This window comes from Antechinus flavipes, chromosome 2, assembly GCF_016432865.1.
Source record: "Antechinus flavipes isolate AdamAnt ecotype Samford, QLD, Australia chromosome 2, AdamAnt_v2, whole genome shotgun sequence".
In the NCBI taxonomy this organism is placed as follows: Eukaryota; Metazoa; Chordata; class Mammalia; order Dasyuromorphia; family Dasyuridae; genus Antechinus; species Antechinus flavipes.
In genome coordinates this window covers 50,199,206-50,214,330 of record NC_067399.1, presented here as the reverse complement: position 1 = coordinate 50,214,330, position 15,125 = coordinate 50,199,206, and the positions used below count along the sequence as shown (strand labels likewise).

General features: G+C 50.4%; 1 protein-coding gene across 1 annotated transcript in view; it reads left to right on the top strand.

Annotated features, from left to right (window-relative positions):
• CDH15 (cadherin 15) overlaps positions 1–15,125 on the top strand; it is a 30,027-nt gene that overhangs the window by 13,387 nt on the left and 1,515 nt on the right. The window contains exons 2-13 of the mRNA XM_051974769.1: positions 6,061–6,213; positions 6,931–7,086; positions 7,457–7,601; positions 8,379–8,539; positions 8,777–8,905; positions 10,791–10,976; positions 11,536–11,789; positions 11,931–12,073; positions 12,582–12,818; positions 13,362–13,601; positions 13,802–13,938; positions 14,781–14,948. Coding sequence (XP_051830729.1) covers positions 6,061–6,213; positions 6,931–7,086; positions 7,457–7,601; positions 8,379–8,539; positions 8,777–8,905; positions 10,791–10,976; positions 11,536–11,789; positions 11,931–12,073; positions 12,582–12,818; positions 13,362–13,601; positions 13,802–13,938; positions 14,781–14,948 — 2,109 coding nt within the window. The remainder of the gene's footprint in view (positions 1–6,060; positions 6,214–6,930; positions 7,087–7,456; positions 7,602–8,378; positions 8,540–8,776; positions 8,906–10,790; positions 10,977–11,535; positions 11,790–11,930; positions 12,074–12,581; positions 12,819–13,361; positions 13,602–13,801; positions 13,939–14,780; positions 14,949–15,125) is intronic.

Genomic DNA, 15,125 nt, shown 5'->3' with positions numbered 1-15,125 from the left:
TCCCTCCTCCAGGCCGTTCGGGCCCCGGAGCCCATTTCCCCTCAGAGAGGGAGGCCTACCACGTGCAGTCCCGGGCCCACGGGGGCAGGTCCCCTCCTCAGGGCCTTCCCAGCATGGAGCAAGTTCTAGAATATCCAGCCTCCCAAAAGAGCAGGACAGAGGGGAGTCCCCTCGCAGCCTCCCAGGCAGGCCACGTTTCCCGGCCTGGGACAGCCTCCTCGTCCCTTCCCTTTCTCCATCTTTTTCCTTCCAAGCCCCCAGCCCCGGCCCGGCCTCCTCCCGCTGCCTGACTCACTCACCCGGAGGCCCAAGGACGGAGGCTTGAGGGGAGGCCTCTGCTCGGGGAATTGCACCTCGGCATGGATGCTGCTTAAAGTCGGAGCAATCCCTCCCCGACGGCGGGACCCAGGGCTTCAGAACCAGGCAAGGGGGCCCTTTATGTTCTAAAGGAACCAGCCTGGGACTGGGAGAGAACCAGAGAACTCCGGAGCAGCAAGAGAGCGTCCGTCAGGATGTCCCAGAAGCTGGGGCCAGGCGCCGAAGGCGGCCCTGACGGGTCATGTCGGAGCTAGAACTCCGGCTGTCCCCCTTCCTTGGCACAGAGATGGTCAGGATCACCGGCTTGGAAGTGGAGAGATTTGCCGAAGCTTTCTGATCCTCAGTTTTCTTTTCTACAAAATGGGAATGTTCCCCTCAAGGAGGCGGGATAGTACGGCTGAAAGACGGCTTATCACTTCTGGGACCTAACACTGCTTTTCAGCTTCCCCACCCGCATGCTGCCAATAGGAAGCATTTTGAAGACATGTTTGTGTCCCTGGCACAATACCTGGCTCATAGGGTCTCAGTAAATGTTCCCTGATCGACTCACTTAGGCAAGTCATTTATAACTCTCTGAGACTCGGTTTCCTTATCATATAATTATATTTTCCACATATGTTTAGAAATATATTCTCTTTATAAATTATGTCTATGATACGGTTCTACTTATAAATTATAAATTTATTTCCTTCTCTACAATAAGGATGCTGAGGTGTCCCTGAGATCTCAGTAGCTGTAAATCTGTGGTGGAATCAGTGCTTTTTCTTGTCTTCGGGGTCTAAAAGCCACCAGAACTCCAGCTCCGCCACCCCCTTCTGTGTTTAATGAATGGGCGTGGGTACATATGAGTTTATGTATAGATACACACACACACACACACACGTAGGCAGAGGGGATGAGGAGGTGGTTAGAGAATGGCCATTTTCCTCCAAGTGCCTACTCTGGGTGCTCCAGACTGGGCTCATTCCCAGCTAAAATAGCCACATGTTCCTGGGGTTGGAAAACAGGTCATTCCGGGAGCCAAGGGTCTGCTGGAGATTCCAGGAGGATCCAGGTCAGTCTGGGAGGTTGGCAAGGCTTCCCCTGGAACGGATCAAATTGACCCCCACGCTAGGGAGGTCTCTTTCCCAGAACCTCAGGGAGCTGGGGAATGGAAAAGGAGAACTAACTAATGTGAAAAGAACAATGGAAACATCCCCAGAGGTTGGCCATGGGGGTCCAAAAGAGGCATCCCCATCCTCAGCCCCCACCCCTCCCCTCCTCCGCACAGCCACAAACCCTTCTCGTCCCCACCCAACTTTTCCTGGCAGTCCCATATCTCCTCCCCTGCTAACCACTATCCCACCCCATCCCTTTCCACCCTAACCATACCCCTAGTTCTTGGAGTACATAGGAATTCTTACAAATACATGGTTGGGCAGGAGGACTCATGGGGGAGCCGGGCCCCCAGGGGTTAATCCCCGTGTTCTTGAGCCCAGCTGTTTTTTCCGCAGCTGTTCTGGCTCATCAGGGGACATCCCTCTTCCCCCCCCTGGAAAGACTACTCACTCCTAAGCCAAGGGGAGAGAGAAGGAGCCAAGTCCGTAGGGTTGTTTTGAAACAAAAGAAGTCGCTCTCTCACCCCTGGGACAGGAGGAGGGAAGAGAAGGGGCTGTCTGCTGGGAAATAGGGCACAGGAGCCGGGGCATCAAGGCCTGCTCCTCTGGAAGCCCCCTCCACACGTAGCTGCTTAGGGTCTGGAAGGGCCTCCCGGGCCTGTCTCATGAGACAATCAGAGACCTGCTCAAAATCACCAGCTGGAAATTGGAACTTGGGTTTGGGGTTCCAAGGCTAGCCCTCTTTCCCCTGTCCCAAGGTTATTGCTTAGGGGAATCTGAGGCTTCTCACACCAACAGAGCCCCCAAGAATGTGGGGGTTGTGATTTCTATGTGGTGAGTGTTGGGGTGCAGCAAGCAGGAGATGCACGCCATGGAGGTAGAGCTTCAGGGAGAGCGTCGCTCAGGGATGGAGCCTCCCAGGGACCAAAACAGCATGAGCCCAAAGCTTGGAAAGGGATTTGTCATCTTATTGCTGCTCCCCTAGTGGGAGTCTGGGGAGGAAAAAAATCAAAATAACAGCAACAACAATAATAATAACAACAGACATTTGTCAGGTGCACAGAGTGCTGAGCCTGGAGTCGGGAAGTCCAGCCTCAAATGCTTACTAGCTGTGTGACTCTGGGCAAGCCACTTAAGTGTTGTTTGCCTCAGTTTCCTCATCTGTAAAATGGGGATAATAATAGCACCTGCTTCCCAAGAATCATCCTGAGGATCAAATGAGATCCTTGAAAATACTTAGCACAGTTCTTGATACATAGTAGCCATTATAGAAATGTTAGTAATAATTGGTATTATTATTATTATTTATAATAGCACCTACCATCCAGCATTATCAAGTCTTGATACATAGTAGCCATTATAGAAATGCTAGTAATAATTGGTATTATTATTATTATTATTATTATTTATAATAGTACAAGGATCAATGAAATAGTAATTATGAAGCATTTAGCAAATACCTGGCACATAGTAGGCACTATATGTATGCTAAGAACTTTTATTACTACATTTGTATCACATTTTAAGGTTTACAAAGTATATTATCAACAAGCATGTATTAAGCACCTACTTGATATGGGGCTTTTGTTACATTTATATAGCTCTTTAAGTTTTACAAGATGTATTATCAACAAGTATGTATTAAGCACCTACTGAGTACTGAGATATTACTACATTTATATAACGCTTTAAGTTTCACAAAATATATTATCAACAAACATGTATTAAGTGTCTACTGGATACTGGACACTGAGCTTGAGCTTTAAGGTTTACAAAATATATCATCAGTAAGCATGTATTAAATGTCCAGTACTCAGTAGGCTCTTAATACATGCTCCTTGGTGAGCACAGATAACAAACAAGCTACCTATAGCTTTGATGGTGGCAAGATTAGACATAAGGCACTAATGGTAGAGGGAACTGGAAAAAGCCTCTTGAGGAAGGTGAAGGAAGCTTCAAAGCAAAGTAAATGGATCTGAGAGTCATCAACATGAGGATGATCGCTGAATCTGCGGGAGCTACTGATATCACCAAACATGGGAGCAGAGAGAGAGAAGACCAAGAACGAGCCCATGGGGACAGCCATAGTTAGTGGGAATATCCTGGATGAAGCTCTGGCAAAAGAGACTGAGAAGAAGCAGAGAGACAGGTTGAACCAGAGGGAATCGCTCATGAAAACCCAGAGGAAGGATTACCTGGGAAGATGTGATCAATAATGTTACAGGGTGCAGAGAAGTCAAAAACACAGATTGAGAAAATGACATTGGGTTTGGCAATTAAAAGAACTCCATTAACTCTGACTTTAGTTCAGTGATAAGGCTGGAAGCCAGATTGTAAAGAATTTAAAAGAGAGTCAAAGGAGAGGAAGTGGAAACATCAGTTTAAATGGCTTTTTCAAGCCATTTTAGTCATGCCTTGATTCATTGTTCATGGAGTTGTGAACTGATCCAAACATTCTGGAGACTAATTTGGAACTCTGCCCAAAGGGTATAAAACTGTTCATACCTTTTGTTCCAGCAAATACCACTACTCGGTGTGGATCTCAAAGAAACCTTTTAAAAAGGGAAAAGGTCCTACATGTGCAAAAATAGTTATAGCAGGTTTTTGTGGTGGCAAAGAGTTAGAAACTGGGAAATGTCCATCAACTGGAAAATGTCCATCAACTGGAGAATGTCCATCGACTAGGGAATGTCCATCAGCTGGGAGATGTCCATCAACTGGAGAATGTCCATTGACTGGGGAATGCCCATCAACTGGGGAAAGGTCTATCAACTGGGGAATGTCCATCAACTGGAGTATGTCCATCGACCGGGAAAATGTCCATCAACTGGGGAATGCCCATCAACTGGGGAATGTCCATCAACTGGGAAATGTCCATCAACTGGGGAATGTCCATCAACTGGGCAATGCCCATCAACTGGGGAATGTCCATCAACTGGGCAACGCCCATCAACTGGGGAATGTCCATCAACTGGGAAAAGGTCTATCAACTGGGGAATGGCTAAATGGGTTGTAGTATATAATTGAGATGGATCACTATTGTGCTATAAGAAATGATAAGCAGGATGATTTCAGAAAAACTCTGGAAGACTTACATGAAGTGAAGCAAAGTGAATTAAGCAGAACAGGACATTGTTCACCTTAACAGGAATACTGTGTCATGATTAGTTGTAAAGAATTAGGTTTTTCTTATTAATACAATGATTCAGGACAATGCCAAAGGATTATGTTTAAAAATACTGTCCATGGGGCAGCTAAGTGGCACAGTGGATAGAGCACCAGCCCTGAAGTTAGGAGGACCTGAGTTCAAATCTGGCCTCACTTACTACTGCCCTGCTGTGTGACCCTGAGCAAGCCACTTAACCCCAATTGCCTCAGCAAAAAAAAAAAAAAAAAAAAAATACTGTCCACAACTAGAAAGATAAGTGGTGGGTTTTGAATGCAGATTGAAGCATATTTTTTATGTTCTTTATTATTTTGAGGAACAGTTGGTCTGAGTTTTCTTTTGCATGGCTAGTATGGAAATGTTTTTATAATTGTACATGTATAATCTATATCAAATTGCTTGCTTTCTCAGGGAGAGAGGGGAAAGAGAGAAGGAGGAAAAGAATTTGGAATTCAAAACTTAAAAAAGAATCTAAAACTGTTTACATTTAATTGGGAAAATAAAAATTTAGTTAAAAAACGTTAAGCATGAAAGGGAGGAAAGCTATAGAATGACAGCAGGGATGGTCGGCGCAAATGAGGGTTTTTTTTAAGGATGGGACGCATAGACATGTTTCTAGTCAGAGAGATTAAGGATTAGAAAGTGGGGATAATAAGGGGGGTGCAATCTGCTGGAAAAAGTGGGAGGGAATTTGGTTATATCTCATTTGATCCTCAGAACAGCCCCAGCCAGACTGACTCAGTCCTAGTCCCACAGCTAAAAATGCCAGAGCTCAGCTTCAATCTCTCATGGGACTTTATCAACTCCCTAACAGCCCTTCAGGTCTGGCCACAAGAGAACATAAGATTCTTTAAGGGAGAGATTGTCTTGCTGGTATTTGTAGCCAGCTCTCAGCACAGAGCCCTGTGTAAAATTGGTCCGCTCCTCCCTGTCTGGCTCTTTGTCTCTGTTTCTCTCTGTGTGTGTCTCTCTTTCCCCCTCCTCCTCTGTTTTTTTTCTCTCTCTCCTCCCTTCTGCCCCTCAATTTCTCTTTCTGCTTTACCTCTAATACCAGACAGAATCTGTGGTTGAATAAGGTTCTTTCCATCTTGCCACAGCCAAGGTCCAAACTCCTGGGCTCACAGTTTGGGGGGGGGGGGAGGTCATACTTCCTGCTGGCTCAGGGCTTGGCATCCACTCAGTGGGTCACAGTCCCAGCTGGCTCAGGGCTTGGCCGTTCATTCAGGGGGTCACACTTCCACACTTTCAGCTGACTCGGGGCTTGGCCGTCCGTTCAGGTCTCAATCTCCCATCAAGCTCACCTGTGCTGCCGGCAAAGGCCCCCTCACTGCCCAGGTTTCTTCTCTGGGGTCTCCTCTGATACTAGGAGGTATCCCTAGTTCACTTCCTATTAAGGGAAAGCCTTTGGATAAGGTGACTCAGCCATGCTGGGGAGTCAGATCAGTCCACTGATGCTTTCCATCCATCATCTAATTCTAGGGTCTCACGCTCTCCCTGGGGATGACCGTGCCTCCCAGCCCGCTTTATCTCTGGAGACATCCAGCTGGGCTGAATCGAGTCCGGAGAGCCTGGGTCATCCCACCCATCAGCGTGTCCGAGAACCACAAGCGGATTCCCTACACCCTGGTGCAGGTTGGCAGGGGCGCTCGGGGGCCTGGGGCAGGGGCAGAGGAGGAAGCAGGCTTTGTAATTACACTGAAGCTCTGCCACTTGTAGACTAGGTTCTGAGGATACAGAGATGAAATAAGTAATATGTACCTACTCTTAAGGACCTTATGGTCTAATGGGAAGAATCAGAGGAGGGATAGAAGTGGGAGGCTAATAAATAAGTACAAAACATGGTAACGTGCAATGGGGCAAAGGAGAATCCAAAGGTTCAAGACCAGTTTGAGGAAGCGCTTTGGATGGGAGGAGAGGCGTTAGGGAAGGAGGAGCCATAAAGTATGAGAAGGATTTTAGCTGAGGCACCTCATCCAGAATCCCTTGGGGGGGTGAAAGCCCCTACTATTAGGAAATAGTCTCTAAAGGATCTGAATCCTAGGCTACAGGTCAGAAAATACACATAAAGTCATATAAATAATCTTTCACCAGAAAGGATCACAGGGAAAATGGAGCCTCTAAAGGTTCATCCCATATCCCTGAGTACCCATTTAGAGTTAGAAAGGTCTCATCCAGCGCCATCACTTTATAGATGAAGACATTGAGAACTCACCAAGTTTTAAATGACTAGTTCAAGGTCATATAGGGAATAATAGGAAGAGTAAGATTTGAACTTGGCTGCCTCCTACACTCCCTCTCCTATAGCCCAGCTTCGCCCGTCTTACCAGTCTGTTCTCTCTCCCGGAGCAGATCAAATCGGATAAACAACAGCTGGGGGGTGTCATCTACAGCATCAAGGGCCCGGGAGTAGACGAAGAGCCTTTTGGAATTTTCTCCATCGATAAGTTTACTGGCAAGGTGTTCCTCAATGCCATGCTGGACCGAGAGAAGACTGACCACTTCAGGGTAAGGGCTGCTTCCAGGAGGAGCCTGTTCTAGCCTAATCCAGACCCCACAGCCCAATGCTCCCACATCCTTCTGCCCACTACTCTTGACCTGTTCTTGGGCCCAGCAGAAAAGCCACCCGAGACACCCAGCTTCTAGCTCTAGAGACTACAATCCAAAGTCAGACTTACCCAGAACCCATCCAGAGATAAATAAGTGAACTCTCTTCTGCTAAACAGATGAGAATCCCGTGATGCAGTGTAGTGTTAAGTAACCTTCCCAAAGTCTCTGGATTTCGGTCTCTGGATTTCTGTCCCCAGCTCTTGCGCTCCCTACACGGCTGCTCCGTCAAAGTACCCAGGGAGCCAACCCCAGCTTTCTTCTCGCTTAGCTAAAAGCTTTTGCCTTGGACCTGGGAGGATCCACCCTGGAGGACCCAACTGACCTGGAAATCGTGGTAGTGGATCAGAATGACAACCGGCCTGTCTTCCAACAGGAAGTATTCACTGGCCACATCCTGGAGGGAGCCATCCCAGGTGAGGCTGGCCAGCTCTCTCCTCCCCTGAAATTCCCATGTGCCCCTGGGGGAAAGGCCCTGGGTAGGCTATGATAATCTGGTTTCCCCAAAGGGGAAGAGCTCTGTGAAAATAAACATTAAAATCAGGTCAGAGATCACCTAGGTAAACAACCATATTTCATCAGGAGTTTCCAAAACTTAAAAATGTTTCCAAAGACACAAAAATAGAAAGCTTTGGAAAATAAACTACCTGCAATGTATTTATAGCAAAAGAGCTGAAATCTTCCCAATAGAGGATAATGACCTTTCCCCTCCAAGCTTATCAGAAAGCCCTGGGCAGTGATGATATATGTAAATATAATAAGATCAGTGGTTTGACTCCCAGACTAGAGTTAATCTCATCACTAGAATTGTTTATGTTGGCTATCGGATGATTTCTTTATTGAAATTGAATTCCATCTCCCTCCCCAATCAGCTCCAGTAAAATCACAGGCTTCAACAGATTGGAAAACATTGAGCTAATGTTGTTTGTTCAAATACTGGAGAACCACCAGCCTCAGCCCTTTCACTGTAATGGCCCCGGTTGACATTGGGACCTTTCCCAATAACTGCCCCTCTCCGTGGTACTGGAATGTCCACCAGGCTCCCCAGCGTTTTCTATTGGTTCTTTTTGGTCTGATCCGGTAGATCTGTTTGTACCCCAATTTCTGGGGTGCTGAGTGAGTGACTTTTCAGCTCGGAGGGTTTGGGGGCCTTGTTCTGCTTAGCTGGAAGTCAGCACGTCTGTCCCTCCCAGGCACCTACATAACAAAGGCCGAAGCTACGGATGCTGATGACCCAGACACAGACAACGCAGCCCTGAGGTACTCCATTCTGGACCAGGGCGAGACAGAGCTCTTCAGCATTGATGAGCACACGGGGGAGATCCGAACCGTGCAAGTGGGGCTGGATAGAGAGGTGAGGGCCCTGAGGAGCATGAGCTGGGGGGTGCAAGGCGCTGTCCTTCCCACAGGAGAACCCCTGGTCTGGAGATTCTGAATCTTTTATCCCCCTCCTCATTCTGTAATCCAGCCATCCCCCAGCCCTGACAATCAGGCTGCTCTCGAAATGGCTGATGACCTTTCCCAGCTACCTAAGATGGTGCCTTTATTTCTGGTCTCTCCGTCATTGGTGATCTTCTTTCCGGTCCCCCAGGTGGTTGGAGTGTACAATCTGACTCTGCAGGTGGCCGATATGTCTGGGGATGGGCTCACCAACACTGCCACAGCCATCATCTACGTGGACGACATCAATGACAATGCCCCGGAATTCACTAGGGAGGAGGTATCGCCCCTTTTTCCTCTCCCTCCCCTGTTCCCACACCTGGCCCAACCGGTCACCGTGAGAATTTCAGATTCTTCTCCACTCCCAAAGCCAGTCCTGGTCTTAGCACCGAGATTTCTCTTTCAGAAATCTTTAAAGAACTTAGTCATGGGTGGGATTTGTCTCGTGGTTGAGAGTCACAAAGGGGCGTCAATCAATTGATAAGCATTGATTAAGTACACTATGTGCCGTGCACTTGCTAAGAGTTTGGAAGGGGGGGGGGGCTGGCTTATAAAGGGCTTTAAAGGCGTAATGGAGGCGTTTATATTTGACCTTAGAGATAAGAGGGAACCACTGAGGTTTATAGAGCAAGAGAGTGAAAATCCCACTGGCAGATTTGTGGAATATGGATTGAAAAGGGAAAAAGCAGGATGATCAAATAGGAAGCCATTAGGATAGATCACTTGGGAAGTTATGAGGGCCCGCACTAGGGTTGGAGCTACGTGAATAGAAAGGCAGGATTCTATTGGTGAGAAGTGATAGGGATAGAAATGATGAGTGTTAGCAGATGGTCTGATATGCGTGGTAAGAGTGAAGGGTCAAGGGAATACGGAAATATCTTTAGATCAGTTTGCTTGCTGCCTTGGGGAGGAGGGAGGAGAGAGAAAAAACTGGAAAAGGAGGTTTTGTGAAGGTGAATGCTGAAAACTATCTTTGCATGTATTTATTTATTTGGGGCTCTTCTTTAAATTAAAGCTTTTTATTTTCAAAACATATGCATGGATAATTTTTCAACATTAACCCTTACAAAACCTTGTGTCCCAATTTCCCCTCTTCCCCTACTCCTCCCCCCAGATGTTTGCATGTATTTAAAAAATAAAATAAAATACCGTTAAAAAAAAAAAAAGAATGGAGGGTTAAAGAGAATATTAGACTTATGATCTTGGGCAGCCTGTGAAAAGGCAGCTCCCCTGGATGGTAATGGGTGGGTTTGAGTGTAAAAATCATGAATTCTGTTTTGGAAATGTAGAGTTTGAGATACCTCGAGGATGTCCAGTTTGAAATAGCTTGTTAGGCAGCTGAGGCTCACTAGGACTAGATTCAGAAATGTGTCTTACCTGCCCAGAGATGTTCAGCCTTGTTTGGAGCCGGAATAATAAAAGCGGCTCATGTTCATATAGGGTTTTCAGGCTCGCAGAGCACTTCCCTCAAAACAACTCCATGAAATATAGAATACAGCTATTATAATCCTAATTTTTTAAGATATGGAAATTGTAATTCACTAATTATGTGGCAGTTGGGGCATTTAAAGCTAGTTGTGGGTTAATGCAGATAAACTGACATATATCCAGTTGAGAAAGCATATAGTTAATCAGTGCAATGTATAGCTTAACTTCCACAATAACTTAACTAGTTCAAATTTCTCTTTGACATCACTCTGCGGAAAAGAAAAAACAAAAACAAAAACCCTTTCCCTTTAAAGATAAAGCAAAGAAACATAGTGTCTCGTGTGTCTTAGGCTTCATTTTATAAAGCATTTTGCAGATGCCCTCTTCAGTTACTCCTAAACACCCGATTCATTGAAGAATTTTCCTTTCTAATTCATCAGTGCTGGCTGAAGCAACCTAACAAAGTTGCGTCATGTTCTGCTACTGAGAAAGTGACCTTTCAACAAAACCATTTCTAATTTTCAATAAACTATTCGATAAATAATAATATATTTGAAAATAATATATAATAATTATTAAACAATTATAAATTATATAAATAATAAGAGAAGGGAATTGAAGCCTGGAGAGGGTGACTTCGAGATCACCAAAGGCAAAATCCAGTCCCTGCAGGGCTCCCCATCCTCCCACTGCCCTGTCCTTCCCAGGCAGTAACTGGGCACTGGGGTGTCTCCTAGTTCTCCGTGAGAGCCGACGAGGCCGTGGGCGGCATAGATGTGGGGAGGCTCGAAGTTCAGGACAAGGACCTTCCCGGTTCTCCCAACTGGGTGGCCAAGTTCACCATTCTGGAGGGAGACCCCAACGGGCAGTTTGCCATTCGTACAGACCCCAAGACCAACGACGGCATCCTGTCTGTGGTGAAGGTGAGCAAGACCGGGATGCGGACTGTACCACGGGGGAGAGGGGGGAGAAGGGGAGGGGCGGGGAATCCTCTGATTCACTGACCCTCCCCAGATGAGGGATGGGCGGTGAGTCCTGACTCATTTCCCAGCCAGTTTTGGGAGCTGGGTTCTTGGCTCCTTGCCTGGAACCGTCTCATTACCACTCTCCCTAGGAAACCTGCCCTTTACTCCAGCAGACTGCCATGTACTCTCATTAATCAATGTGCACTTATTAAGCGCCTCCTATGTGCCAGGCACTGGGGATAGGAAGACTGCCCTCCAGGAAGGGAAGAAGGAATGAGAAATGGGGGAGGGGAACCTATCTCGTCCCGGAGCCTGCAGCTTCTGCCCCATTATTCCAGAATTTGGGGGTTGTTTTACTTGCATCCAGACTTGTTAGTGTTTGGGAGGAAAAATGTGACACGGCCCTAGATAAGCCCCCAGGCTCACAAATGTGTGTCCAGAGCCCCGTGTATTGGGGCAGGGAGGAAGGAGACGGAGGCTCTTGACGGCAGCAGCCGGGCCCCTGTGGTTCCCACAGCCCTTGGACCACGAGAGCAGGGAGCGGTACCAGCTTCGAGTGGCGGTGCAGAACGAGGCCCCCCTGCAGGCGGCCGCCCCCAAGGCTGCGCGGGGCTCGGCCGCAGTGACGGTGGAGGTCCGCGACGTGAACGAGCCGCCCGTCTTCCACAGCAACCCTCTGCGAGCCAGTGTGGCCGAGGGGGCTGCGCCCGGGACCACCGTGGCCACCTTCTCGGCGCGAGACCCGGACACCCGGCAACATCAGCGTGTCAGGTGGGTGCCGGAGGAGGTGGGGGGCTTGAGGCCGGGGCAGCCAGGGCGCGCCCACAAAGCTTGCCTCTGGGCGTGGAAGAGCGCCCACGTGAAGCGCAAGCCCAGGCCCCCGAACATCTGACTCTCCCCACCCTTACCCAGTTACTTTAAGGATTACGACCCCGAGGACTGGCTTCAAGTGGACCGGGCCACTGGGCGGATCCAGACCAAGCGCGCCATCAATCCAGCCTCGCCCTTCCTCAAAGACGGCTGGTACAGGGCCATTATTCTGGCCAGTGATGATGGTGAGGGAATGGGGGGGCTCCATTACCCCATGGAAAACCATAGGCTCCAAAGTCAATAGGCAGAGACGGCCTTGAACTTCATAGGTTACGTTCAGGTCTGCAAGGACCAGGTCTGCATGTGGGGGGGGGGGCATAGGAGCCCCCTGGTCTTGGGGTCCCGGTCCAAGGAAGATGGGGCCTTTCAGCTGCAAGGATTTGGGGTTTCAGTGTGAATTTGTGGGGCCCACTGGGGGGCAGCACAGCCTGTTGGGGCTAGAGAGACTCTGTAGGGTCTTTAGCTGAGCTTTTCCATGCCATGGACGGGACCTACCGAGGCATTCACTCTGGCCCTTTCTAAGCAGAAACACCCCCTCCAATGCCAGGACAGTGGTGGGTGTTTAACAGAGAAAAGATTTTCCCATCCCCAAGCAGTCCCAGAAGCTCACAGTTGTGTGACGGGACAGAGGTCTGGGGCGGGCGGAGTCCCCAGGCCCAGAAATGACGGGCAGCCCCGCTCCTGCGCCCCCAGCCTCCCCGGCTCGCACAGCCACGGGCACCCTCTCCATCGAGATTCTGGAGGTCAACGACCACGCTCCCCTGCTGACCTCACCCACCGGCACCCTGTGCAGCGACCCCAGCCAGGGGTCTGGGCTCATCCTCGGGGCTACCGACGAGGACCTGCCCCCCCACGGGGCCCCCTTCCACTTCCAGCTGAGCCCCAGCTCCCCCGAGCTGGCCAGAAACTGGAGCATCAGCCAACTCAACGGTGAGTGCCAGCCCTTCCAAAGTCACGTAACGCGCTCAGGGACCACATTCAATGGGTCTGGGGGCTTTGGAGAGAAAAGGAGGGGCCGCTGGAGGCAAAGGGGCCATGTAACAGGGCCAGGGTCAGTGAGACCTCCGACGGGGTCCCATCGAGCTGGATCAGGAACCTCCCTGAGGAGGAACCGATACTGACAGTGGACTCAGAGGGCGCCATGGGGGGTCAGGTGGGGACTCACGGGGAGAGCCCCCCTACGTGCCAGCTATTAGAACGAAGACCGCCCATGGGGGCGCAAGAACCAGCAGACCAACCGTGAGGATGATCAGCCATCCTCAGTAGGCTGAAAAAGTAAACGATTTATTCAAAGTGTCAGCGCCCAGCAGCTGGGACCGTAACGCAGGCCTCTGGGCCTGGTACATGATGACTTGGCAGAGGGTAGGATGGGGATGGACAGAAGAGGAGGAGCTGGGGGGAGAGGGGCTGCTGACAAAGGGATGGGGGGCTGTTCTCCCCCATGCCCTCCCCCAATAACTCCTCTCTTCCCAGTGACTCACGCCTGGTTACGATTGCGGACGGAGACTCAGGAGGGGCTGTACAGTCTGGCCCTCCTGCTCCAGGACTCGGGGCAGCCCCCCCAGCAGCTGGAGCAGCTGCTCAACGTGACCGTGTGTCGCTGCGGAGAGGCCGGAGTCTGCACTCCTGGGGCGGCCGCCCTGCTGGGTGGGGGGGCCGGCATCAGCCTGGTGGCCCTGGTCATCGTCCTGACCAGCGTCATCCTTCTACTCTGTGAGTGAACGTTCCCCATCTCCCCCCATCTTCCTAGAGGTCTCATCTGTCTTAGCCTGACGCCCCCAGCTCCTCCGTGGGGTCTCTCCCAGATCCTCCCCCACCTCCCCATAGGGACCCCCAGAGACCCCCTACTCCCCATTTGGGGGCCCTTGGCTCTTCCCCTCCATACCCATGGGAGCTTCCTTCCCCGGGGACAGTGCTTATATTGCTGGTGGCCATCTTTGAGCGCTTTCGCCAGCGAGTTCGGGAGAAGGGGCTGCTGGACGGGCTGCCGGATGATGTTCGGGACAACATCCTCAACTATGATGAGCAGGGAGGGGGAGAGGAGGATCAGGTGAGGAAGGGGGAGGGGGGAGAGAGAGGAGGTGGGTCTGGGAAGGAGAGAAGGGAACTGTGGGGGGGGGGGAAGAGGAGGGAGAATGACTAGGTGACCGTGGGGAAGAGGAGAAGGAGGACCACCTGGAAATGGGGAGAAATAGGGAAGGGGGTTTGGAGATGGACCAGGACCCAAGGACAAAGGCCTAGATAGTGTTGGGCCTTCTCCCAGGAACCCCAGACTGGTAACTGAATTTCTCCAAGTCCCATAATCCTAATTTAAACAGCTTGTGTCTATGTACATTGTAAGGTTTGCGAAGCACTGTAAATGTTCCCTCATGTGGGGGATATCTCTAACTTGGGTGGAAAATCCAAAGTTCCCAGCAAGGATCAGTGGGGGAGCCCCGGAGGCAGAATGCCCCACAAGCGCTGGTCAGTTACCCACTAGGGCTCAGCCTCCCCCCCGGCTCAGCCAGGGAACGCACCCAGACTTTGTATTGCTAGCGAAGGGGGCCTGCTGGCAAGGGCTGCACAAGTGGGGCGCCGGCGGGTACCCTCGGGTCCTGCTGCCACAGCAGCACCACAGCCCACCCCGTAACGGGAAACGGTCACGTCCCAGGATTCAGAACCGGAGGGACTCTCCAGCTGCCTTCCCTGCCCTGTAGGGGAGGAAACGGACACACAAGGAGACCAAGGTCCCAGAGTTACTGGCCCGTTTCTCAGGCTCTGGCGATCCCATGTGCCGTTTATCAAGGTCCGACTCCCCTGGCCCAGAAGGCTGCGAGCGGTCCGAGTGGGCACGTGAGCGGTTCTGCTGGGCAGGGAAAGGGCGCTGCTCACGTTGTTTGTCCCATGCTACAGGACGCCTATGACATAAACCAGCTTCGCCATCCCACCGAGCTGGTGCCTCAGACGGCTTTTCGGGGGAGACAGCCCCTCCGCAAGGACGCCCCCTACCACCGGATTCCGGCCCAGCCCTCCCGGGCCCTGCCCACCAGCCCCTCGGACATTGCCGACTTCATCAGCAACGTAAGTGTTCCCAGGGCGGATCCAGAGATGGAGCCTCCTGGTCCTTGGGGACTTTCACCTCCCAAACCTCCCAGTTTGTAGCCACCCCCACAGGGAGATGGACAGAAAAAACTCCTTTTACATAAGCTTTGTAAAAACCCCATCAGAGTTTCCCATTGCCTCCCTTATGGACCCCTT